Raw genomic sequence first — 27,343 nt, forward strand, 5'->3', positions numbered from 1 at the left:
GGAGAAATATGTGATAAAGCAAAGCTCCCTAAGAAGTTCCTTTAGCCAGAAAAAAAAAAGTGACAATTAAAAGAAGTGCTATTAAGTATTAAAAGATTCCAGAGACAACTAGTCAAATTAAAGAAAAAGAGAGTTTTATCTTGCATGTGAAATTTTCCCCCCCTTTTTTTTTTCTTTTTCCATAATCAAGAGTCTTGGAAAGGAGTAATGATAATAAAAGAGAAACGGACCCAAGCACCAACTTGCTGCCAAGGGCTGTAATACAATATCTCAGCATTTCAAGGGTAAATCAGTGTGAACTGCGTTTGCCGTCCCTCTGAAAAAAAGTAAGTATTTAACTTCCGTTCAGTCTGTGCGGACTGCTGAAATATAGGAAATAGGTTTCGGAGAGGAAAAAAAAAAATTGAAAAAAAAAAAAAAAAAAAAAAAAAGAAGGGTTTCCCAAAGAGAGCAGGGAGCGGAGCGGACAGAAGTATGAAGAGCAGCAGCGCGGCTGCTGCTGGTCTGCTCAGCTCAGCGCGGGGGGACGGCGGCGGCTGCCGGAGGCGGGGGGACGGTGAGTGCACCCCGGGAGCCCTGCCTGCCCCGGGGGAGGGGGACCCCTGCCTGCCTCGGCGACGGGGGGAGCCCTGCCGGGAGCCCTGGCTGACTCCCTGCTCGTCCCGGCGGCGGGGGGAGCCCTGCCTGCCCAGCGGGGCTCGCTGCCGACCCCACGGCGGAGCCCGCAGCCCGGGCTCCTTTAAATTGAGAGCGTTTCTTGCGTCTCGCCGGCTGCCTTCGAGTTTAAAGCGCAAGGGGCCGGGGAGAGAAGCGGGAAAGGTGAGCTTCGCTCGGCGGCTCCTTGCTGTGGAGTAGGTGCTTTTGTTTCTTTCTCACCCGCCCCGTGTCCCCCGGGCGGCGGTGGGGGTCCCGCGGGGGAAGCGGCAGGGCTCGGTGGCGGGCACCGCGCTGCGGGGGCCGGGGGTGTGTGTGTGTTCTTTCTGCTTGTGGGGTTTTGTGTTTGGTTTTATTACTTTTTTTTTCCTCCCGCTCTGTCTGTCTGGAGTTTGAAAGCATCGCGGAGACGGAATGAGAGCGTGCGTGGGTGTGTGGTGCAGCTCTATGAGCGGTTCACCGGGGGCTCGCCGCGGTTAGCCCGGGGCTTGCTTGGCTGGACCGCCCCGGGCTATCCCGCCGAGGGGCCGGGGGCCGTGGCGGGTTTGCTTGGTCCTGCCCCCGAGGGGCAGACCTGGGAGCAGCGCTTCCAGCACTCATGGCAAAGCCATTAGCTCAGCCTTGCCGTGGAGGGGCCCCGAGGAGGACAAACGCATCCCGACGCAGCGCAGAGCCGGGCTCCGCGGCGGGTGAGAGCGGGGGAGGGGGGCACGGCTGCCGGGCGCTCGGAGCGATGCGGGCAAAACGAGGGGGGATTCCCCTTGCGAGGCGGCGTCGCGTTTCCAGCCCGTCTTTGGGGTAGTTCCTACTCGCTGTGTGCTTCGCCCCCCTCAACAACTGGCTTATCTTTCGGGCCGCTCCGCGTAGCCGCGGGTTGGTTGCTGGCTGGAGGAGAGGGAGAGGAGGACGGGGTTTGTACGTTTTGCAGCTCTCGTGGGAAATGCGAGCGCCCGCATCGGAGGCTGCGGCAAGTGGTGGGTGGGAGGCGGCCAAAGCCCTGCCGCCGGGTGGGTGGCTGCTCTGGGGCGCTCCAGGCCTGCCCCCTCCGCTGCCCCAAAGGGCAGGAGGGATGAGACCTCTGTTATTCCAAAAATCCATCCTTCCAGGTTCTTGCTTTCCTCTTCAGGCTCTAGATTCAAATCTCAGGAGGGCAAAGTTTGACTTTAAGAGGGCTCTGTTTTTTTACTAGCGCTTTACTTATAAGAAATGAAGGTTGATGTCTTCCTTATCTAGGATTGCTGTCAGCATCCTGCTGCAGTGGTGTGTGTCAGCTGAGCCTGCTGGCTTTACTGGTTTTGCGTGCTCCTAGGGGAGAAGGGCTCGTGGGGCATCAGGAAGGATGCACTGTGGGCTCCCCAGTGCAGTTCCAGCACAGTTCTGACATAACTCTGAAATTAAAAATGAACAAAAGAAGTATTCTTCAGTTTCTATGTATACTAAATTATGAATGGTTTCTTCACTATGGAGTAGATGCTGGGCCAAGTGTAATGGTTTTATGATGGTTTTGTGATTTAATAGGAAATTAGCTGACATTCCTAAATTCGTATCATATGGTACCATAGGCCATCTGATCAGTATTATACCATGGTACCCTAGTTGTAACCGCAACCAAACCAAATCTAGATGGAGGTGGTGAGGTGAGGAGGAGTCAGTATTATCCTCAAGTTTCTGGCTCTTACTCACTTTAGGCTACTGACTTATTTGGTCACTTTATTTATTTTACCTTCAGTCTTATTTAAATTGGCACTCTTACTATCCAAAATACCTCTTTGACTCCACTTCGCACCCCTCAGTTAAGCTTCACGCTAATTTCAGGAGAGGATTTGGAAATGGAACTTCCTAATTAAAAGCAAAGCTGATGATTGGGAGTCAGCTTGTAATACCGTGTGCATAGTGTGCTTGCAGCAAGAGACACGCTTATACTCCTCGTAACATGTGATATGTCAGTTTAAATATGTATTTCCTTTTCTAGTTGGTGGAGGTTGAAACTTATTTTGTATTAATTTTTAGTGTCTATTTTGCTTAGACAAGCAGAAAAACATGCAGTAAGAGCCAGGCAAAGAGAAATCAACTTGAAAGTTTTTGGGCTGTGTTAGGAATCGGGCTCAGTTTCCAGAAGTTATAATTTTATGAGCAAGTAGATATTGAACATTCCTAAAGTTTTGTTTTGGTCTGTGTGAGAAGGATTCTTTGCTTTCCTTTTGGTAGAGGAGACATTATCAAGGCAACAAAATTGTTTCTCCTAGGCATAGTCCTGAAAACGTCTAGGCTTCCAATGATTAGCTCAGATTTTTAAGTGCGGTTAACTTCATTCTGGTCTGGCTTCAGACCAAGGGCCTTACAGGTCTAAAGTATCGGTAAGCTGTTGTGCCAGGTTCTCTATCCTCCACTCAAAGTACTGCACACATTTGTAACAAGTATATTCATAACGTAAAGGACAAAGGCTTCTTGTGATTAAAGTTTACTTTATCAGTGTAGATCACATTTTGATGTAAGCCCTTAAAAATTCTAATTGATTAATGAGTTTCAGATGGTGGTTCCCCTCCAGTGCCCCTCCCCCTGCTCCTAACATGTACAGTATGCTCCAAGTTAATCTGGGAAAGCTCCAGAAACCTTGGGCTAAATTGGTTGTGGTATAGTTTATAAGGATAATAAAATAACTAGAAAAATTGAATTTCCTTACAAAAATATGCTTGCTGCATTTGTGAGCTTATGCTTTATCTGCTTGTTTATGGTAGTGAGAAAACTAAGATTACAGCTATAGGTATCTAGGATGATGCAGACAAGAATGACCTGGTGTTTCTTACAGAAGGGAGAGCTCTATAATAGCACTTGAAGAGAAGCAATGTGATGTAGTAGCAGAATCACTTTAAGAGTGATTGTGTTTGTTTTTACATTGGCATGGGGCGAAATGAGTGTGATTACTGTTTTGTAGCAAACTGGAAATTGCAGATGGTAAAGATTGACTGAGTAACTACCAGTGAGTGACAGGTCTCTGGTTTTTTTTTTCTATTGCTTCTTTTAGTCGATTTTAAGGATTTCAAGTAGGGGAGCTTTCATGGTTTCACTTGGGGAAATTATTCCACTGTCTAGCAGGTCTCACCATAGGGAACAGTTTCCTGACAGTAAAAATATCAATTACAGAAATTGTTAGTTACCTCTGTGGCTCTCAAAGGAAGACATTCATATATCTTCCCCCCCCCCCCCCCCCCTTTCTGCGTATGTGTGTGTGTATACACATATGTATGTACATGGGTGAGTGGGTGGAAAAACAAGAGCAGCCTTTAGCCTGTCAACTAACGATATACTCTCCAAACCTGAAAAATACACCAACACCGAGGGAGGAAAAACTGCAATCAGTTTTCAAATGTGAACATATTTATGCTCGGATGTGCTATGTGTGTAAAACTGGCACTTGCTTATGTGAAAGTGGTGATTGCAGATATAAGTCTCAAATTGTGGGCAGCCTCACTTCTGCTTGCACAAATGTGCATTTTGTTGCTGCAACTTAATCTGTTTATGAACATTGACTGTTTTATTTAAGCCTCTTTTGCACCCAACTTGTAGTTACAGTAAGTGAATGCTTTGCACAGTCCACTTAAACTCCAGTAAAGTTTCAAAAGTTCTGTTCTTTTCCATCTGCTTGAGGTGATTAGAACTAGCAGGGAGATCCAGCAGAGACCCTTGCCAGATACTCATGAGCTCTGTTCTGGCTTTTGATCCTCTGTCTCCTCTCTTTCCAGGATGGCTGCTTTCCAATAGCATTACCTTCTCTCTAAGACAGCAGGAGATTGTCTGCAGTTATAGCCGATACCCCTCTGTCAAAGCCAATGTGCAGTCTAGTGCTCAAGTTCCAGTTCCTTCAGAGGAAACTATTGCTGCTCTTGTCTAAGTTGCTGTCTGCTCTCTCTGCTGCTGACAGTAAAGCTATTGCACATTTGTGTGCGTGAAGTTTTGTTTCTTCTACAACTGATAGCTAACGTGCTTCCTCAATCATATTACAAGAGACCTCATTTCACAAGCTTAAAGCCAGCATATTTAATTATATGAGGATTTTATGAAATAGTCTTTGAATCCAGCATCCAAGGCAGAGTTATGCCATCTTCTGTTCCAGTTGTTCCAGCTTTGTAGAGCAACTGGGCCACCGAATTGGCATATGTGCAAATCTTGAGTCCTGGATGACTCTGTTTTAACTGCCAACAGAACAGAGCCAGTCAATTAGCTCGCCTGCTAGGCAATGGTACCTGGGTGGGCCAAAACAGATATCTGTTGCCCAGTGTCACAGTCAAGCTGGTATGATACAAAGGGGACATCGTATATGACCTTTGCATCAGAAATTCTTTGACTGGTGTCTAAACACAGTTCTGTATTTGCTTCATAGTTGTTTTTTTTTTCCCCTCCATAGACACTTTTAATATATTTTTATTCTTTTCTAACTGAATACACATAGAAGGAAAAATGCTTCTGTTGCTGGATACTGAATTTCTATGCTAATTCTTAAGCCTAGTCATAAAGAGCAAGTGACTGAGCAAGTCTTCTTCATCCCTGACCTGGAAGTATTGAATCCAGGAGCAAGTTGAAAGGGGTGGTCCAAGCCTCCTTTTGTTTGAGAATTAATGCATGTGTTGTAAGTAGGAATAAGGCTGAAGCGACAATGAAACTAGGGTAATATAGAGAGGACTGCATAACCAGGAACCACTCAGTATAAGCCATTATGTATATATGCTGGAACTGTCTGGGTAATTTGGAGTAAAAATTTACTGGTTTGTATCATTAATTCATAGGGTGGAGCATGTGTATTTTCTGTGTATGTATATCTGTGCATACATGCACACATTTGTATACACATTTTCACTATCTAGAATAATTTTTTCCTCCTGATTATACTTGCCTTTGGTTGAAGACTACCATTATCACAATTTTACAGGTAAGGAAGGTGGTTGGAATAGGAAATGGAATTGAATCCAGGGATCTGCAACTGTGAGTGCCTAATTGTGTGGCCAGTTTTACTTTCTGGATCAAACAGTCTTTGCCTCCTGTGTGTTTTAAGTATAGAGTCTATAATTCTTGAATCCTTTTGTTCTACCAGTTAATCCCAACAAAAGCCAGTGGAATTACAGAAGATTACTTGTTTGATTCTCATTGCTTTCACCTGATGATCACTGACAACAGTCAGCAGGTAGTGTAAGTTACACTGCTGGCAAAATACAAGCAGTGAGCTACAATACACCGAAAACTAAATGTACTACTGTAAAGCAAAATAAAAACTTCACTGTTTGGTAGAAGGATGCAGAGAGAAGAATAACCTTTCAGTGTGTTGAATCTGTTACATGTCACTGAGCGTACTGTAAACTATCCCACACTGAATTCTTGAGCTAGACAATAAGTCTAAGAATTTGAGATGTCGTCCTCTTTTTGAGAGAGGTGGAAAAAAAGGCTGTGCTGCATAAATATGACCTGTAACAAAACAGAATGAAAAGTAGTTAAAGACCTTTCCTTGTCTGCCTTCAGAATAGTAGGGAGAAGAAGTAACTTTTTGAGGAACAAAGCATTTAGAGGTAAGTTTTGAAAATGCTTGTGCATATCTCAAGTCAGACTCAATCGTTTATAGAGAAGTGTAACATTCTATAAAATATTTGACATGTTTGTGTTGGCTAGTTTTAAAGAGCTATATATATGATGATTTGATGTTGCTGTTAGAAAGCAGTGAGATTAGGAAAACCAATATTTTTTTGGCTACTTTGTTCATACTTTACATCTGCCAAAAGGAAAGGATGAAATAGTTGTTGGAGCCAAAGAGGCTTGCCTCAGCTGTGGTGATGTATCCTTCAATGCTACTGTCTATCTCTGTGGCAAGTTAGTCCATTTCTCTGACCAAATTCCTCACTGCTAAATTGCCAATAAACTTTTCTCCAGCTCCCCAGAAAATAAATAATGTTAAGACATTTTAAGGGGGTGAGTTGATGAATAAGCGAAGAATCAAGAGCCTGGCCTTGACTGCAGGTAGAATCTTCAAAGGGGTCTTGAAGGAGATCAGGACTCAACTGCTCTCGCCTTCACCGAACTATCTTAGTTCAGCTTCTTCACAGAGCCCAGCCAGTGTGTGATAAAGTTTTAATAGTTACTGTATAGTCTATTACAATTAATGAAGTAGATGAATATTTTAATGAAGCTTAGGTACTTCAGCACTGAAGTATCGTGGAGGCTTAAGTTAAACTTGGAAGTTCAGTTTGTGGTCAGTGTTCGCGTAAAGAATGATTAAGAGTTTGATAGCTTTTGGTGCTTGCAGTTTGATAACTGACCCACAATATCACTTGTAGAATTTGTGACAGTAGCTACAGGTAATAAATTGTGCTCTGCTCCTTGAAGGCTGGTTTTGATTGTGTTTTGTTTTTGTTTGTTTTGTTTTGTTTTTTAATTTTAAAAATCCAAGGTAGAAATTTTCTTGCTCTGATTCTAACAAAAAAGTATTTTACTGAAGTGTAGGACGTGTTTTCAGAGTAGTGGGGAAGGGGAAAATTCTTTCTTATCAGAAGTGAAATTAAAGAAAATTTACGCAGAGGTAAGGTTGGATTGTATGTGATTCATCTGTGATTCTTCAGGGTTCTTCCCAGTGGAGACTCTTCATCAGTGTTAACTTTCTCAATCCTTGCTTTGCATGCCTGCTTCACAAATTAACGCAGACATTATTGTTAATTCAGGGCTACTATATCAAGCAAACCTAGTCCCGGTACAGAGATGCCTGAGTCCTTTTCATCTTCTAGGGATTTTTGTCACCTGTCTATCTGACTTTCCTTGTCATTCCTAGTTTTCTGTTCTGAAAACCTGTGTCCTATTAAAACTACCTTAAACTCAGAATACCTTTCTTGTCTCTGGATCTTCTCTGTTTTTACCACCACAGTTACTACCAAACTAAAGCACCCATGCATCCTCTGAAATCCGAGCTCTTTATTCTCCCAGTTTTCTTCTTTCAGTGAGTCTCAAAAATTCCTTGAGACCTTTGCACAGTCTGGTTGCTGAGTTTTATGAAACAAGAGGTAGGTCAGTATGGAATATATTTCAAGACAGCCCTGTATGTAAGAGCCAAACTGAAGTAACATCTCAAATCCCCCAATTCTCTGTCTGTGTCTCCACAGAGATTAGCGTGAAGCATAAACAGACTGCAGTACTAGTTTCACAGACTGATGGGGAAACCCAGGCTGCCTCCATGTAGCTGCTCCAGAAGCCTTTCCTCTTCTTTTTTATTTTTTTTTTTCCCCCTCTAGTCTTAAAGAAATGCAACTTTCAGACCTTAGAATTACTTCAGCTCCATTGGTGGCAGCACCCTGTATCATATCTGGCTGGCTGTCAGGTGTATTAGAATGTTGTTGGTTATTTATTAGCTTCAGGCTTCACAGGGCACTTCGTATACGCGGTCTGGGCAGTGACAAGGTAGGTGGACCTTTCCTGAGATGAGAGAGAAGGATGTTGTCTCTATAGTTTTCCTGTGAACCCAGCTCAGCGTGTGTGCCATGTCTTATACTCCTAGCAGGGCAGAGCCCACTTATGGTCCCAGGATGAATGTTGCTGTGTGCATCCTTGAAATATAAAATTACAGAATAATTTAGGTTGGAAGGAACCTCTGGGGGTCATCTAGTTTAACCACTTTCTCAAAGCATGTATGAACTGTGAAATTATTTCCAGTGAAGAGGTGTAGTGTCAAAGTGCTTCCTTTAGTACAGTAGTGCTTCTTTGTTCAGGTAGATTTTTCCAATCTGTGTATCAAAAGAAACAAATTGCAGGATTTTGTTTTCTAAATATTTAGATACATAGGTATTAATAAACTGTAAAAATGATGCCAAAAAATGGTGTATTTCAACTTTGCTTTATTTGCATATTGTATATGAAGTGAACATCCAGGAATGAGAAACTTTTTTTTTATTACTTTTTACCGACATAATTTCAGAGGTAATTCAAGAAAATAAACTAGTTTCAGTTCTGGTTCTTGCCTTATCAATAGAGTTTATAGACTCCAGAAATCAGTCAAAAAATTATTTTAATGCTTTTTCCTGGAAATAAAGTACATGACAGAGATATTTATATCTGATTTTTTCCCATACAATCTTTGAAGACATGGTGGTGTCAATTATCTTTCTTGCTTCTGTTTCCATTTGTCCAAAATAAAGCAGTGATATGAAGCACCAAATTGTGTGGTTCAGAGAGACTTGAAGCAACTTTAAGCGTACTGTCATTGTAACTCCTTAGCTGTTACTATCATCTAGTCCAAAGGAATCTATTTAGAAAGTGACATTCCAGATTGATTTTTTTGCAGAGCTAATAGCCTAATTCTTCTCCTTCCATGCCCTTACAGCCCGCCCCAAATTAACAGGTATGATTTGGATTTAATCAACCAGGAAACCATAAATCCAAGCTGACATTTTTACAAAGTCAGTTTTCAGAACAGAGCTGTGCTTAAATTACATACTTTAGTCTATCTTAAACTCTGCTTCCAAAGGAACTTTCATACGTAAGGATCTCTTTTGTTAGAAAAACCGTAAAATCTACTGATAATTCAGAAATGTGTATTTATGCAAGGGAGTAGAGTCTTTTTACATCTATTTTCCCCCCTCCCCAACTGAAAAAAATCATCTAATTTCAGTAAGAAGTATATTTGTGGTGAAAGCTGTGTCTTTCTCGAGGGCAAGTTGAACTTCAGGATTTGGAGTGAGGTACTCTCAACAAGAGCTTAAGCATATCTTTTTGCAAACAAGTTTAGTTACCCAGGGTATGGTTAAAAAAATGCCGGAGTATTTTAATGTAAGCATTAAAATATCCCAAATAGCACTTCATATATTTTGAAATGTCAGTTACCGCACAATTTTATGGAAAGGCAATTGCTTTTTACATTCAGTAAACATTTTCCTTTTTTTGGCAAAGGTATTGGTTTTAGTATTCTTGTTATTCCAGGCCACAATGGAACAGTATAACAAATTGTTCTTTTTTGCTGTTGTTTTCGAGGTCACTATTACCTCTTACTGGACTTGAAAGGTATGCAAAGGACAGAAAGAAACAGCGTTTTTTGGAATCTACTATGAGCTGAAGCCAGCTGACAGGTGTAACCACGCCTGGTGTGGATCAGCTGGTTGACAATAGGCAAAGAACTTTTCCTTAGGGACCTCCCATCCCAGTTAATGTCTGTCTAGTGCCACCTGTGTAAGACCTTGTGAGTGCTAGTTGGTGTGACTGGGCCTTCAGCAGGCTACAGCCTGCCAGGTGAGAAAATAACTCAGCTCATTGGTACAAGCAATGGGGTGCAGATCTGACTTTCTTTTCAGAGAGAAAAATAACCTCCTTTCCTTAGCACAATTACACCACAGATGGAGGAATTAGTCCTTCAGGAGCAGAGATATAGGTCCAGTGGGCCTAACGTCTCTGACTGCTGCAAAAGTCACAACACTTAACTAATATTTAACACATGACGTATTGTCTTACCTGAAACTAAAGTTTCAGTAAGTTGTCACTGGAGCAGAGGAGTATTTGTATAAAAGGTGCAACTGGGAAGTGTGGGTGACCAGCACTAGCTGTTGTGCTGCTTTCTGAAGAAATAATGCTATTCGGTAAATATATTTGGTGTGGTTTTTTTTTTTTCTCTTTAATTATTGTAAAGCTGTAGAATAGACCGATTCTGTTTGGTAACTGCATTTGTTACTTGTTAATAAGTTTGCTGTAGTAGCATAACTCAGTTGTTTCTGTGTTTTTCTTGGGCCTGATCCAAAAATTTTTGAAGCTTTCCATTTATTTTGAATGGATTTTGGATCAGGCACCTTAGCGAGTTGTTATCTTTATGTAAAATGTTTATTTATTTTGATTTGATTTTAATCATTCCTTGCAGAATATTTGGTTATGTGTTGGCAACAAGTGTAGCTTGGTGAGTACAAATGAAGTTGACGTTTATCTATGATTTAATCACTTGCAGTGTGATCCATTAACAAAACAAAACTTCAGTCATCGATGTTGTATTCGTGTGTTAGATCCACATCTGTTTGTCTGACATCTGATTTCTTAGAATCATGGTTACTGTTCTCTTCTACAATTCTAAAAAGAGAATTTGTGAAACTCGATTTGGTATATATGAAGTACTTATTTTTTCTTTTTTTTTCTTTCTTTTTTTTTTAATCTTATATAATAAAACAGGTCCAACAAGCGGATAAGCAATGTGCACTGCTCTGAGCCCGAAGGCACGTGGGCCCGGCCTCTCTGATATGCATCAATACAGTCAGTGGCTTGCAAGTAGACATGAGGCCAACTTGCTGCCGATGAAAGAGGATTTGGCCCTGTGGCTCACAAACCTCCTGGGTAAGATACAATAAGGTAAAATAAAGATACTGGACAGTAAGAGAACTCTGTATGCTCTTAGCTGGGTACTCAGTCCTTCAGACTTTTTTGAGTTTCAAAAATAAAGGTAGTTTTGTTTAGGTAGCTACCTCCATATAGGGCAACTGTTAGCAAGGTCAGAAAAGCTAATAAGTAGTTTGCCTCCGCAGCATTCTTGGGAGTTGCATCATTGAACTTTATTATTCATTTTGTGTTTATTTTTCCTCAAATTTCCTTTTAAATGTTCTTTTGCCCATGTTGTCTGTATTAATACCGTTAAGCTGAATGGTGCTAATTACTGCCATTACCTCCTCCATTTTTATTGGTAGGCCTCCTAAAGAGTATGGTGTACTGATTGTTTTGAACGGAAGGAGCCATTAAATAGCTCTTTGCTGAGCAAGCAGCCTAGTGATTGATGATTGCCGCTCAAGGTGATGCCTGCTAAGACTTGTGGAAGTCTGTGCATAGAGGGGTCTGATCTAGTGGCTGCAGCTGGGACCTGGGGATTTACTGGTTGCAGCTGTGTGTCTTGGTGTGCAAAGCTGAAACATGTCGTTGATGAAAAAGGATGCAAACCAAAAGTCAAGAAAAAACAGGTAGATGTGAAAAGAAAATGAGAGTAGGTCCCTGGCAGGAAGGAAAGAAATGGTTCTTTGGGATATACCACTCATTCAAGAAGGCAGCATTTAGAAACTATGAGCCAGGAAATAGTATGTTGTTTGCTGAGAGCATTCAGGGAAAATGGCTTTTGTGTGATCTCTGTAAGTCAAAAGGATTCTACCAAAGAAATACTTGACTTACACAATACCTCATCCTAAGGGAAACGCGCCAGTAATTAAACAAAGAAGAGAAAATACTTTAGAGGAGGTGATGTTTACATTAAACTTTTGCTGATGTTATTTTGGAGGAAAACTTTGAGCATTTTTAAGTGTGTGGTTTTTGGGGTCTTGTGGGTTTTTTTTTGTTGTTGTTGTTTGTTTGTTTGTTTTTTTCTGGAAGTCTGTTCTGGTGAACAGTCCCTTCCAGCACAGGAGAGACATGGACCTGTTGGAGCAGGTCCAGAGAAGGGCCACAAAAATGATCAGAGGGCTGGAGCACCTCTGCTATGAGGACAGGCTGAGAGAGTTGGGGTTCTTCAGCCTGGAGGGGTTCAGCCTGGAAGGCTCTGGGGGGACCTTATTGTGGCCTTTCAGTACTTAAAGGGGGCTTACAGGAAAGATGGGGACAGACTTTTTAGCAGGGCCTGTTGCAATAGGACAAGGCGTAATGTTTTTAAACTAAAGGAGGGTAGATTTAGACTAGATATAAGGAAGAAATTTTTTTACAATGAGGGTAAACAAAATCCAGAAATCCTGACTCTGCATTCCAGTTACCACAAGACAACAATCCAAAGGACTATTTTTTGAATCATAAGAAGCACGTTCCATTAAGGATTTAATATATTGTTTAAATGTTTTAAACAATGAAGTTTTAGTGAGGCACGCTAAAACAAATAGAAGCTTGTTTGCAGTTCATAACAGAGTTCTCACAGTGACAAGTTTAGGAATGAGGTCACTTTTTTAGCAAGAAAGTAGCAACCAGCAGGAGGTTCTGAAATGCCAACTATAATTAAAAATCTGATTTTTCATATGGACACCAAATTCTGCAGTGCAGAACTAAACGGGCACAACCTTCTTTTAATTAAGCAGCATACACAGTTCATTTGCTTAATGCATTCCCCCACACCTTCTCACACCAAGCTCTGCTTTTCTCAGAGTTTGTCCTGAAGAACTGAAATGATAGTGATTTGTTAAACTGCTTTGAATTCCTTTGTAGACATTGTTATTCAAATTAATAATTCCATTAAGTTAAAATTCATATTCAAAATAAAGTGTAAATGAATTAAAGTAATTAATTTATATAAATATATTAACTCAGAATTCAAATTTTGTTTAATTACTGTATAATTTAGGTTAATTTTTAATGAGAGGAGGGACATGTGACAATGTTGCAGTAAGATAAAATAGGTATGAATTTATAGCATGCTGTTACCTTGTTTGTATTCTCTCACTTTTCAGCATCCAAGAGGATATGCAGGACTCTTGTTTGTTTGTTTTGTTGTGGTATTTTTTGTTGTTTTTTTCCTCCATGGGAGAAAATATGTACTTTGCATTAATGGTCAGTAGATTTTCATGTACATGGATGTGTAGATAACACTGAGCAGATAAGATTCTGTGTATCTACACCCTAGTTTGCTCTGTGCTATAATTCGTTTGGCCTCCATGGTGAGTGTCTTTATGCCAGTTTTAATGCAATAGGATTTCTCAATTTATAAAGAAAATTAGTATGCATTTAATTTAACTTTTGCCGTGTTGGATTGTGTTTTGTTTCATCTGTATTTTGTTCATTCATTTGTACTATGACTCAACAAGGATACATGAACTGTTCAAATAAATGTAGATTTTTTTATTTTTTATTTTTAAAAATCATAGAAAGTATTTTAGGCAAGAATAGAGCCGAACATCTCTGAGGCAGTTTGATCAAGTGATGGTATTTTTGGAAAGTTTTGTGGAGAGGCAAATAGGTCCTACACAGTGCTACTGGAAGTTAAAATGGTGACAGTTTTGCAGCAGCAAAGCCTGGTATGGGTTCGAAATTACAAACTAGAAAACACTAGAAGGATATTGCGCTTTATAATATGAATGAAGGGTTTTGATATTAGATGGAAATTAGGCATAGCTAGAATCTGAGAATCTGACCTTAACCTGAGTGACAAATTGGAATACTGAGACGCATGGTGCAGCTGAAAAATAATGCTGTAAGAATTTTTAACCCTGAGACTTTGGACATTTTATTCTAATTTAGCATGGACATTGTCGTGGGTTTTTTTTGTTTTTTTTTTTTTTTTTTTAGTAATAACTAGTACTTTTGTAGGCATTTTGCTCGTTATTTTTGCAACCATGTCAGAGAAACTCGGAACTTCTGAGAGGACAATTTGTCATTACAGCTCCATTGCTGAATAGATTTTATCTGCCTGTGTTCTGGGGGCTGGAAAAAGGACATTGCAGATGAAATCAATGCATCAGATGGGATTGACTCATACAATACTGTACATTATAGCACCCTCAAAGTAGGACATGTTAGCATTGCAGAGGTGGGGGGGTTGTATGCTGGAGAGGACAATTTGAGCTATGGATGTTGTATCTCTTCCCCTCATTTCGCTCAGCTGAGCTCTGGTGGCTCAGTTGAGAAATCCTTGCAGTGGCAAAGTTAAGGAGATGTGTTGACCCAGCTGTCTTGCAAATCATGATCATCTCTCAGCCTTGTTTTTATTATGTATAGAGCCAGCAAAACACTCAGCAATGCTTTCACTGCTGGGACACTCCAAATTTGCGAGATGATGTATACGCTTATTTTAGTAGAATGCTCTTGTGGATACCGAAAACTTCACATGGGAATTAGCACAGTTGACACAGTTGGGCCATAGTAATCTTCTAGCAGAGGCAAAATGGCAATTTGAAAGCAAATAGGGTTTGCTTGACTGCTGTACTCTTCAGTGCTGTCTTGTTTTCTCTTGTGTGTCTGCAGAGGGGAAAGGGCTGGCATCAGGAAGAGTGGGCCTCATCACCGGTCTGTAGTTTAGGACAGGTAAAGGGGGATGGTTTCTCTGTTTCCCCTTTGGCTATTGTGTAGAGCGCTGATCTTTTTTCACGTTCTCAGAGCCCATTTACCAGCTGCAGAGGCTTATGATATTGCTGCTTATTCCATCCAACTTCATTTAGCACATGGGACGTGTAAGATGTGCCCTAGGCACATGTCTGGACTCCAAGGTTGCAGTGTTGAGGCCTCTTCCTAACAGAGCTTTCTGGGCTTCAGAAGCTCATAGGTAAGGAGCCGGAGAATGCAAGATGCTGAGGAATTGGACATGTAAACATTGAATGCTGCATGAGGCATGTAAAAGTTGCTTGGGTGCGAAAGTGAAGTAGGCTTGGAGAAACGGAACAGAGAGGTAAGGATGTCAGGAGAGGCACTGAGCTGAAGACCAGGTGTGGCATTTAAAGGCATGTTGAAGGAGAAGAAAAGTTTGGGGGCGATGAAGGGTGGGAAGTCTTCTCCAAGAAAACTGTCGTTCTTAGATTCTGAATTAAAGCAAAACCTGCTTCAGCTCAGTGTTCTTGCTCGTTTTGCTGTTTAAGAGGATTCCGTAGCAGCGCCTTTATTTTCAACATCAGTGTGTTCAGCTCAAGCCAGTGGGAAACGCAGAATTTAAATATCCGAATATCAATACATTCATGATACTTCTACTAATTCTGCTGTCAGTGATGCAGTTTATTATTTGAGGCTTTATAATTTTCTTTATAACTTTCTCTTCTTCAGTTGAGAGGCTTTATAATTTTCTTTAATATCAGCATGCCTTTGAGATTGTTTATATGTCCAATTTCAAGAAAGTGATAATGTCTCAATGCTATCAAAACTATTTCTTTTGCTGTCAGCTAATGAAGGAAACAGAGTAGCCTTATCAGAAAAGAACCAGTTTTGCATGTGCATAAAATCACTGGCCTTTGTTTTCTGTATTTTTATTGTGTTTTGTTATTGTGGGTTTAAATACCACACAATTTGAGAGGATCAGGAGGTTGTTGCACTGGTGCCTCAGTGTTATAGAAGCTCATCCTTCTGCTGATGTGTTTCAGAGATTTACAAGTGAGATATTTCTATTTGTAAACTAGTAGTTTTGTGTTACCACTTTAGCAAACAATTAAAATAGTCCATCAGCTAGGTGAGAGGCTGGAGTCGGTGTCTTGCATTGTAGTTATTAAACTAAGTGTGGAAGAACCCACTGTAATAATACAGGAATCAACCAGATTTTTGGGACTTTGTTTTAGTCTTTGAGTCCCTCCTCCTTGTCCTGAAGGTTGTCTGAGACGGCCCTTAAGGAATGCTTTACCTTTGGCCTCTTGGGCTCGTGCGCTGGGCATGGGCTCTTTTTAGTTGTTCTTTCATTCACCTCCCAGTCTGGTGTCATTAGGGCCCCCAGGAATAGGTGGCCTTAGAGATAGCTGCCCACAGTTTCCAAGTCGTAGGTGTTCAGGTCAAACAGTTTGTCTTCTTAAGGGGCATCTGGCAATTGTGGTAAAAGAGAGGGTAAGCAATGCTTGGAGGTTTGAGACAGCCTTCATACTCCTGGGTTTTTTTTTTTCATACTTTTAGTGTTGTTTTTTTATTATACTTAATGTTATTACCATTCTATAAAAACATTGCAACTGCTTTCTTGTAATTGTAGGGGGAGTTATACATTTTTAATGGAGTTTAATGTTTTTCCCATACAAATATACAGAGCCATTTTTTTCCTCAGGCTATGAACATTACTCTCATTTGAATCAATACATTTCAACTGTTAAATATGTCAGAGTGTCTGTTTTAGCAAAGAAATGCCACCTTTTGGAGCCATAAAATACAGTGAATTGAAAGCTGACACCTAATATATTTTTCATTGGATACAGATGTTCAATGCAAAACTCATTCTTTCAGCTTTCATAAAAGTGAACAGAACTAAAATACTCTGGCTTAGTGTACAATACGCAGTGACCAAACTGCTAATGCAATTCAGCATTTAAAATAATATAAATGTATTGTTAAATAGCATAAGAAGATAGAAGAATTTTTCCATGCTGTGTAATGAGAAAAATGCCTCTAAATAGGTTTTGGGGTGGGGGGGTTAATGCTTGACCAGTGAAATAATTAATCTATAAATCATAGGACACAATAGATACGTAGAATATGATTTTTCTTTTACCTGTATGTAAAAAAAAAACAACAAAAAACCAAAAATAAAACCAAAAAAACCTATAAACAACCTTTCCAAAACAAAATAAAAATGTTGACTAGGCTAAAAATATTTGAAATACAATAAATTATAAAATGCAATACTGTATTAAAAATAAAGCATTTCCTATAACATAGTCATTTTTCAATTTTAGCTTTCTAATGGCTTTATAGCTTTTTGCCAAAAATGCTGATGGGGCAAATGGGAAGATATCTAGGTTTGAATGGTAACGAAGGTTTTTGAGGTGCTGAGATGGTCAATTTTTCTGTCTGTGGGCTATTATAGTTTCAGTCCTGGCTTCAGCTGAGCTGGAGGCACCGCTGAAATGTTGTCAGTTAATGCACAAGCTACCACTGAATGTCTGCAGTGCTGCTACTGCTCTTTGGCCTGGAGAAGTCATTTAGGTATGCAGGAACTATAAAGCGGCCTATATGGCAGAGAGAATTAAGGAGGAATAAAAAGGGGAAAAAAACCCCCTTCATGTTAAACAGGTATGTCTGAAGTAGAAATGTGTTAGAAAAAAAAATTTAACTTCAACTAAAAGTACTGTTGTACCTGAAGATGATGTCCTGCAAAGATATCATCTTAGTCTTTGATTTTAACTGATGAAACTGAAAAGACTCACAGTTTTTTTGCTGAAAGCTTGCTGAAGTATTTAAAAGTTTTCAGGCAAGAGCTTAGAGAAATCAACCTTCCTTTAGCATATTTGTAATCGTATTGCTTTATAATACTGCTGTCTTTAGTGTTATAAGTGACATTGGCTATCAGACTACAATGTATGAGTGAAATAATGCAAAAGTAAAATGTTCATTTTTTTATTATCTACTTCATTTTTGTTACTTTTGAGTGTTAGTTTTCCCCTGTCTTCTGAATGAAAAGGTACAGAAAAGCTTTACTTCGCTCTTTAAAATACTCTTTTCCTAGCGTTTTTTGACAAAAAACGTTCTGAATGTGTTCTAAGCAGATTAATGTTTTCAGTTTCCAGGCATCTCATGGGAAATAAATTTCTTCAAACTAATTGGAAAAACAAAAAAAGCCCTAAAACGTTCTAGTCAAGCAGCTGCATGTTGGTCAAAAATCTGTGGCAAAAACCCCCAACCAGCAGTGGGCAGCCTTCTACCTGCTGTCCTGCTGCAAACAAGCCACATCTGGATGGGATGAAGAACTGCTCTCACTTCAGATTTCTTTTTTTTTTTTAAATTTTATTATTTTTTGGCATGGTAGAGAACTGTTACTGATGATTGCTGTCTAAAAGCCAATGAAAAATGAGTTGATACTGTTATTCCCATTCCCAAATGGTATATGTAATTACTATCTTAGTAGGAAGAGCAAGAATTAGTCCTTGATGCTCTCTTGATATTGGTAGAAGTTGAGAGAGCTGAAGAATACAGCTGCTGGGTCAAAAAAGTGTCCAAGGAGAAGGCAAATTTTCCAATACAAATGTGAAAATGGAAACCTTTCAATAAGAAATAGGAATATTTTTACCTGGAAATGATGTTAAGATGCTGGAAGTTTAGTTTAGGGTGGTAAATGATTCTTTTTTCATCTGGCCTGTCCAGCCTGGTCAGAATGCACATCTCATCGTGGGACTCATGATCTCCTCTGCCAGGAGGATGTGTAATGGCAGGTCATCTGGTCTGCTGTAGCCAGCGAGGGCAATCTGTGGCAGCTGAAGTACAGCATCATATAGGAAGATAATAATTGATGTATTATGAAATAAAGTGTTTTGGTTTTGTTCTTTGGGTGAAAATTTTAATCTGTGTGGCAAGTAGACACATGACATGACATTTCACTCTCTCGCTTTTTTTAGTGTACCTAACTTTATTTCTGAAAAAGCTCTTTCAAAGGAGCATTGCAGTCACTGTACTATCGTGTCATCTTCTTGCAGGATCTCATCTTAAAGTCTTTAAAAAAAAAATACAGTCCTTTCTTTCTTGACGTGGTTTTCTACTTCTGTTACAAACTAAGCTGCAGTAGCGTTAGCAACTCTTACGCTATAGCTACCCAGGCACGCTGATGCAAACCACTTGCCTGCTGCACTCTGTCTTTTAAAGCACTATGTTAAAAGCACTGGAATTTCATAAATAAAATGAGATATGTGGAGTCTGATATGCTAGAATTATTTTTGAAATAGTGCATGCCTTCCCAAAGCAAGCCTGTTATTTTTGAATAATTTGCCGTATGTCTACCAGTAAAGTAGTAGTGAGGTTATTCACTAAATATTCAAAGCAATGCAAGTTTTTCAGTTAAAGCATATTTCAAATTGTTGTCAAGATTTCTGTTGATTTCTCTCTTTACATAGATGCAGTCTATACTATTGCATGCTTTCTGCCATGTTAACTTTCTGTTTGCTGTTCAGGTAGAGAAATAACAGCAGAAACCTTTATGGAGAAATTGGATAACGGTGCCTTGCTTTGTCGGTTAGCCGAGACCCTGCAGGAGAAATTTAAAGAAAACAGCTTTGATGCAAACAAGCCTGGCAAAGTAAGTGTCGGTAAATGTTCTAGCATGTATTATCAGTATCTGACTGGTTTGGTACTGAACTTTTTTGGGCAGTTAAGAGATTTAATTTGTGGAGGTTCTGCAAATGGGCAGGGAGGTAATTGCACTGCGTAGAAAAATTACAATATAGAATTGGGGAGTTAATACTTCTTGGGTAATTATTGAGGTAACTATGAGAGGCAGTTACTCAAAAAATGACTTGTAACATGAGGATAAGACATAGAACAACATCCAGCAGTGTGATGTGGTAGCTAATAGAGAAAATGTGATCCTTGTATTTATTTGCAAGGGGAATATTAAGTAGCTGTGGGAGGTGCCTTTTCCTCTATAAACGGCTCTAGGGAGGCCAATGATAAAATTCTATAGTTTGTTTTGGTGCCTTGAGTTTAAAGGTCCTGTTGATGTACTGGAAGACATTCAGTAAAGAGTTGCAGGGATGATGTGGAAAATGTGAATATTCAGAAGACACTGAATAGCTTTGCAAAAATCAGATTAAGATTTTGCTTGACTAGAACCTCCCTTTAATTTAAATTAATTTCATAGGACAATCTTATTGGGAGAAATTAAAGAGTGCAGCAAGTTTCTTTCTGGGAGAAGTTAAATTAAGTGGTTGACATATACATTAATGCTTTTACTGTGAAACTGTTTTTATTTTTCTTGTTGAATTCAGATACATCTTCCTTGACAGCTAAAACAGGTAAAAAAAAAAAGCCTAAGAGGTGAAATCACATAATGCATCTTCTATTCTTTATGTTTTCATAACTAGTCTGTAGCAGAAATTAGGGCACAGCATAAATTTTATCGTCAGTTCTGAGAACTGACAGCCTTGTGTCAGCTGCAGCTGCGTAAGTTTTTCTTGGTTCCAAGCTCATAATTGTTGTTGCAGAAGAACTTGTGGGGACTAAGGCAGGCTTTATTTAATTATTTTTAACCTGCTGTGGGCTGAGGGGAATGAGCGAGCAGGGGGTGTTGTTTGCTTGCTTTGTTGTTTCTTTTGTTTGTTTGTTTGTTTTTTTTTCCCTAAAGAGAAAGGAAGAGATAGCTGGGAAGAAAGATAAGTAAAGTAGAGAAGGAAGGAAGCCTTCCTCCACAAAGGAAGAAAAGACAGCTGGAACTCATATTTCATATTTCAAATTATAATCAGGGTTTGGTTAGTAGAAGTACTGGATGACTTCCGAGTTCCTCTTTATAATACAGTCCAGCTTGTCTTCACTTAAGTGGTGGCCTGTTAGTGTCACGTAGCTTCCAAGTTAAGAAAACACTTATCTCAGTCTTTTTGATTGAGCCTAGGAACTAGCTAGGCAGAAAAAAGGGTTGCTTGTTTTTTGTTTTTTATTTTTTGTTTTTTTTAATCCTTACCAAACAAATAAACTAAAGGTACTATTATTGATAAAAACTACTAAAAGCTACAGTGAATACCCAAAAGGTAAACTTGACTACATAGTTATAAAACATTCCCTTTTCATATCTTGTTCAGATGGCATACTAGAAAATCAATTAAATCACAAAGTGTAAAGCATTATTTTTTTTTTTTTTTTACACACTGACATCTCAGAAAGCCTTGTCTGTTTAATATAAAATTCTCAGGAAAATAGTCATAAATTCTACTATGAAGTTCTAATGAATATTCAGAAATTCAAACAGTATGTTTTTGTTAGATATCTAACTAATGCTTTCTGGGGTTTTGGTTGTTTTGTTTGTTCTGTTTTTGTTTTTGTTTTTTTTTTAAATAATCAGACTTTTGTCTGACAGTGGCGCATTTGGAGAGAGCTACCATTTGGAAAGCTAACCCAGAAATGTACCAAAGTTTGGTACTTCTGTGTTTTGCCACTGAAAAGAGGTAGAGGTCCTTTCTTGTATTAACTTCCTCATCTGAGAATATGACCTTCCTTACTTCAATTAGCTGATTCCCTTTTTCTTTTTGAATCTAACTTACATTAGAAGCCAATTAGACATCTGTAACCCCATATGGTGTAATTACTTGTTGGTCTTTTATTTGACAAACTGGTATAACAGGCAATGCAATTAAAGGGAAAACATTCTGCTCCACTGCTATTTTCTCAATGTATATTATTTCATACTTAGTACAGTAAGACTTCAAAGAAATGGCAGACTAATAGATTTGTGTCATTCTAGACTATTAGGGAGTTGTTAATCCTTTCAGATCTTATTTCCCTGTGTAGCAGTCCTAGTCTACACATTGGAATATCTGACTTGTGGTGCCAAGGAAATTAGTAAGTAGATTATACTATATGAAATTTAGCATAGTAAGAATTCCACAATCCTCCCCTACATCATTATTATGTATTCTGTTAATAATACATGTGGAATTTTGAAGCCAGTTGGCCATTTCTCTGTGCACAGCAAAACAGAAATATTATGGTCTTTCACCCAGGTGCCCTGGTGACTTCCTTGGCAGCTGGAAGAAGCTGCTGACTTCTATAGAGTTTAGCCTCTAGCAAAGTAGATAACATGCTTTTCTATCCATATATGTAACTTTTCCTTTTTTCAGATAGAAGCAGACTGATATAAAATGAGTGGCTGCCAGAAGGATCAGCTTGCAGGCAGCACCAGGTTGCAGCTGAGTGAGGGAGACAGGATAAGGCTATAGATAATGGGGGGGTGTGCGTTACTAAGTCTCTCCAGAAACTTGAAGATTTGGTCCGTTTTCATAAGTGAAGTTTTTCCTTGTATATGAACTGCTTCCTAGATGGCAAAGCTCCATAAAATATTTTGGGTTTAGTTTTTGTCTTAGAGGAAGATGATATATCCTGTTCTGCTTGATATTTACTACTGATCATGAATTAACTTGTGCAGCTCTTTGGGGCTGTCTGGCCAGTTTAGCAGCTGTAGCAACGCATGTAAGAAGACATTAAAAAAAACCCTAATATTGCATAGAGTGACTCATCAGTTGTTTGCCATAATTCCTTAAGATTATATTGCAATACTCTACAAAATGGCAGAGGTTAAATCCTGCTGCTTGTGCAATATGTTTCTACTCACTGTAAGTTTTGCCCTTTGTTTCTTACCAGAACTGTATCATCCCCTTTCTTATTAGGGAGGACTGAACTGACCCCCTGGATCAGCCTCAGCCTTTTTGAGTGTGGAACAAATCAGGAAAGCATAAACCAAAAGAGTTGTTTTCCAGATCTGGAAGGAAGGTGGTGGCATTGATGTAAACACTCCCTTTTGTGTCATGTGGAGACACCTGTGCATACTGGGAGCATTTTCAAAAGGGTTAGGAAACTACTGGTAATAGGACTTGGGAATACAGCTTTAAGGAACTGAAAAGGAGATTAAAAGTGTGCAATGCAGAAGTAAAGTCTTCTTTCCTTAAGATTCAGAGGAAGGCAATGAAGGAGTGACTTTTTTGTGAGTGAAGGAGATCAATGGAGTAGCTTTTTATGAGTGACTGAGTAGGTTAGGAGTCTTCAGTGGGGAAAGAGGTAGCCTGGGCGCATATAATGGAACCTGCAAAATCAGGAATGGAATGGTAGATGTTCAGTCTTTTCTGTACAAAAACTATGGGACATCAAATGAAGCTAGTAGGAACCAACCAAACAAAAGGGGGTCCTTGTTTACAAACAGGGGTTGGAAATTTCTTGCCAATGAGTGTTAAAGTTTACCTGGGTTCAAGAAAACACTGAATAAGGTAATGGAAGAGAGAGCTCTTGGAACGCTGAATACACAGGAACCCCATACAGATGAGGAAGTCCCCGGAGCTGAAAACGGTTGGAGCTTGGGAAAAGTATTGAGAGGTGTAACATGTTTGCTATGGTCTTGGTCTTCCCTAGATATTTACGGACAGTCTGTATCTGTGTTAGATGAAGCTTTAGCTGACCCAGTAGGGTCACTCTTATGTTCCGTGCGTTATTGCTTCTTGGGGCTGAATACCTTGCTGCTTGTGCAGGTGGACATGGGCAAATCTATCCTTTCTCAAGGGTCAAACTTCAAAAGAATTATTTTAAATTAAATCTGTACTTTTTCTTTCTATATAAAGATACCTCTTTAGGACTGAATCCCTACAGCTAAAAATAGCAGTCGAGTTGTGCTCTGCTTTGGTATTTGTTATCCAGGGGAGTAATGTGTGATTGAGAGCACTGGAGGCTGGCAGCCTCTGGTGCCATTTACACAGTCTCTGCTCATTGCCCTTCTGAGCTTAATGTCATAATAGGCACTTTTGGATATCATAATAGATACTCTGAATGCATCTTCCACAAGTCTAGCTCCCTAGCCTTGTGGTGTTTCATTTGTTAATCATTCAGTAATAAGTTATTAAAAGCATTTCAGTTTCTAAAGATGAAGCACTTGACAGTTGCTCATTTCAAAGTTGTTAGGTGCTAGGTTCTTTTGCAAGTCCCAGAAGACAATATTCTTTATTGTTAAGCAGCTAAACCATGCTTCAAAACCTGATGATTCTGAAAACATCAGTGTTGTATCCGATCCTTTCTACAGACAGGTAAAACTTTGTGAGTTTTAAATGAAAATGGAAACTTTAAACAGGGAGGGCAGTATTAGACTGGTGTGACTGTATGCTGTATTTTTTAAAGAAGTAATTTTTTCCCCTTTTTGGAGATTTCACAGTCATAAATAAATCTAATCATGTATATTTATAAAGTGACAAGGAGATGACTGATATCAATCTTAATAAATGCTCAAGATTTGTATGGTAGTTAGTTGTTGGAACTACCTGTGCTGCTGCTGCTAATGATCTACTGTCTAGAAACTACAGACTTATTATTATAGCAGGAGTTATTCCGTAAAAGTGATTCATGTCACAGGATGCCATTTTGTAATTTTCTCCCATTGGCTTGGATTTCATCTCCATGCTCTCCTGGCTGTATTTTACTTTTCCTGACAGATAGTTAATTTGAGAATTTCACAGCTGTGTAAACAAATTCAAAGCATCAAGGCATGTGCAGTATGCACAGAGCCCATATTTGCTTGGGCTTAGTTTAGTAAGCCCATTAATTAAGATTTTAAAATAAACATAAATAAATTGTGTTAATAGTTATCACCATTTTAATAGGCAGGGCATAACAGTCTGCCCACCATCCTTGAAGCTGCCTATGTATTTATGAACATTCCACTGAAAACAACGTTCTCATGGCAAATGAATGAAAACAGTTTGAAGCTGGATCATCTTTTTTTCTCTGAGCTCTCAGAGATTAATCAGATAAATCTCAACTCAAATCTCTCTTAGAAATACTTTTGAATAATGAACTGGAATCTAAAATTGAACCTCATTTTCAGGAAGCTGGGATCTAGGTTTGATTTGGCCTATAAAAGAAATAGAAGTAAGTACAAAAAAAAATCCAGATGCAAATATTTCTTAAGTCCTAGAATGTTTACTTCAAATATGCATTTAATTTTATTCTTCCAATGGGAGCAGATTTAATAACATTAAACCAAATGTGCACGGAAATAAAGCTATTGTGTAGAAAATAGTGAGCATTTTGTCCTTGGATGTTGATGTGCACTTCCATTGAAACTGTATATGAAACCAGTAACTTATGCATACACACATTATGTATGTCCTAAGACTAAGAGATTCTGTCCACATCTTACCCATAGTCCTAGTATTTGAAGTGTGTTTTGCAGTTGTTCCGTATCCAAAGCTTTCATTTGCTCCTGGGAAATATTACTTAGTGAATCTGATAGTTGGTGGGTGTAGATCACTGGGGCAGCATTGGCTTCTCAGAGTCATGCAGGTTTGTGTGAGATTTTTGGCCTAGTGAGAGAATTTTGAGAGTCACATCATGCATTTTGAGAGTTACAATTAAGAGAACCAAACAGCTTTGGGACGGAAGTTTTTTTGCCCTTAATTAAGCTCTAATGTTGAAGTTGGATCTCAGAGGCAAAAAAATTCAGCAGTTCCACAAAAAAACCCAACCAAACAAATTTAAAACAAACTCACAATTTGTTTTAAATTTCAAGATGTTTATGTTTCTAAAGAGAATGATGTATCTGTGGAAGTAGAGGCAGAATCTTGTAAACTAAAGGACTTGAAAATCCAGGGAATTGACTTGAATTCTGTCAATATTGAAAGAAGGTGCCGGTGGTAAAAGAACAAGATTATAAACTGATGGCCAAGTTAATTTCCCGTCTCCGCTGTAAGCGTATTGTTTGCTTTTGGGAGAATACATCTCTGTGCATTCATTTTCCCCATCTGTAACCTGGGAATAGTGTTCACTGTACAGTAGTGGCTTGATTTGTGAACATTGTAAAGTGCTTTGAGCACTTTGAGTATGGCTGCCCCCTTTGGTGAGCTGTGGTTAGCATTAGGTAGTTCCCATTACGAAAACAAATTTATATTTGACTTTGCTCATTTACAAGAAACGTGGGAACTCATGATTCTCTAAATGTAGATAGGAGATGGAACTTTGCTTGTGAAACTACTCCTTCAAAGAGCTTTGTGTCTGCTCTGCAACGGGACCACAAGCAAATGTAGGGAACCTAGTCCTCCTAAAGTAGAGAATCTGGACAGAATCCCCAACCACTGAAAGCTGGGATTGAGTAACAGCTCTGTGATTGCTCTAACAGTTTCTAAGAACAAAAGATATGTTTAAGCTTGTTCTTTCTTTTCAGTCATTCCTTTGTATAAAGGGAATTACGTGAATGGAGAAATTATCAGAATCCTGGAGATTCACAAATGGAGGAGTAACATATGCCTCTGAGTCTTCAAGGCAAGCATCATCAAAGAAAGCAAAGTGTCTGGCGGCAGTTTAGAAATGGGGAAATTTGTTTTTAGAAAAAAATCTTATGTATCTTCATACGGATATATTATCACATAGGTTAAATGACAAATGAATATGCTACTGTAACCCTCATTTGTAAGTAATTCAGGAAGACCAGTTCAAGTCTTGGGCAAGGTGAGACACTTGTACAGATACTGTATGGTTAAATTGTTGGTTTTGTTTACAGAAGACCATACATATCTGACAAACTGTAGAAGATATAATAGATCATGTTAGTATATTTTCACCGAAACTGATGAAATATCAAACCAGGAAGAGAACTGAGAAAATATTTAATAATTTCCCAAGGCAGCTACCTTGCCTGGTGGACAGGAGGACAGGCGGTGCTTGGCATAATTCAAAGGCTCAGTAGTCGGTTTGAGATCTAACTAAACCTGAATAAAGTATTAAAGACCACAGTATTTTTGAAGGGCTCTTGAAAATGAGAAGGCTAGTAAAAAATTCTTTGGGCTAGATATTATGTTTTATAAAATCAACATCAAAGGTCTTTGAGCTTCCCTTACTGGAATTGTCAAAAAGTGGGTGTGCATCAAAATTATTCAGGATATTAAAATGCAAAAAATATGCCAAAACACATAACTTTCTTTTTCTTCTTCAAGTAGAAAGGGTCCTGCCCTAAGGAAAGCTTCCTCTCGACAAATGAGTGAGGTGCTGCACAAGGAAAATCAGTAACTTCCTTTCATTTGGTCTTTCTGAAATATAATAATACTTTTTGAACTTACTGCATCAAAGTATTCTCAATTAAGAATAAGATTAACAGATTCCTAAACAGAATCAGATATGTGTGATTGCTGTGAGAGCATCCATAGGTACAATAGAGTTGCTTCAATGTCTTTTTAAATTTGGAACACGTATAAATTTTCATGCCTGAAGGTGTAATTCAAGTTCAAATGGAAACAACTAAGAATAAATTTTCTCTCTGGACAGTCTCTTCTATTTTTTATCTGCTTTGAAGTATTTTCCTTTGAAGCATGTGGATCTTGCTCTTCTTAGACCCTGGATGGCCAAGCTGAAAGTCTGATCTAATCAATATGGTGGTTTTATTTTTACTGTGGGCTTCAATTTCTCAAGGTTATCCGTGCCCCATAATGGTGTGGATTCCCAGCAATACGGTGTTCCGTAAGCTGGATGCCTTGAGCCTGTCTGCCCAGTGTAAAGAGTCCTCAGCTATAGCAGAGCCATACTCAGGTGCTCTCTGTAAGTTATAAATCTGACTCTCCAGTTGAGAATTGCATGAATGTGGTTAGGCTATGAACAGATTCTTTGTGGTCTG

At 39.2% G+C, this 27,343-nt stretch overlaps 1 protein-coding gene across 10 annotated transcripts in view; it reads left to right on the top strand.

Moving 5' to 3' along the window:
• The first annotated feature begins 423 nt into the window (after positions 1–423).
• GAS2 (growth arrest specific 2) overlaps positions 424–27,343 on the top strand; it is a 97,966-nt gene continuing 71,046 nt past the window's right edge. For 3 of the 10 annotated variants that reach the window (XM_063331529.1, XM_063331530.1, XM_063331524.1), the window contains exons 1-2: positions 10,853–10,989; positions 19,170–19,294. In XM_063331529.1, the coding sequence (XP_063187599.1) occupies positions 19,275–19,294 (20 nt within the window). In that variant the 5' untranslated portion in view covers positions 10,853–10,989; positions 19,170–19,274. Of the gene's footprint in view, positions 557–579; positions 852–1,017; positions 1,344–10,525; positions 10,562–10,827; positions 11,005–19,169; positions 19,295–27,343 lie in introns of those variants that run through there. The other 7 variants (XM_063331525.1, XM_063331528.1, XM_063331522.1 and 4 more) reach the window with 6 other exon arrangements.

This window comes from Chroicocephalus ridibundus, chromosome 4, assembly GCF_963924245.1.
Source record: "Chroicocephalus ridibundus chromosome 4, bChrRid1.1, whole genome shotgun sequence".
Taxonomy (NCBI): Eukaryota; Metazoa; Chordata; class Aves; order Charadriiformes; family Laridae; genus Chroicocephalus; species Chroicocephalus ridibundus.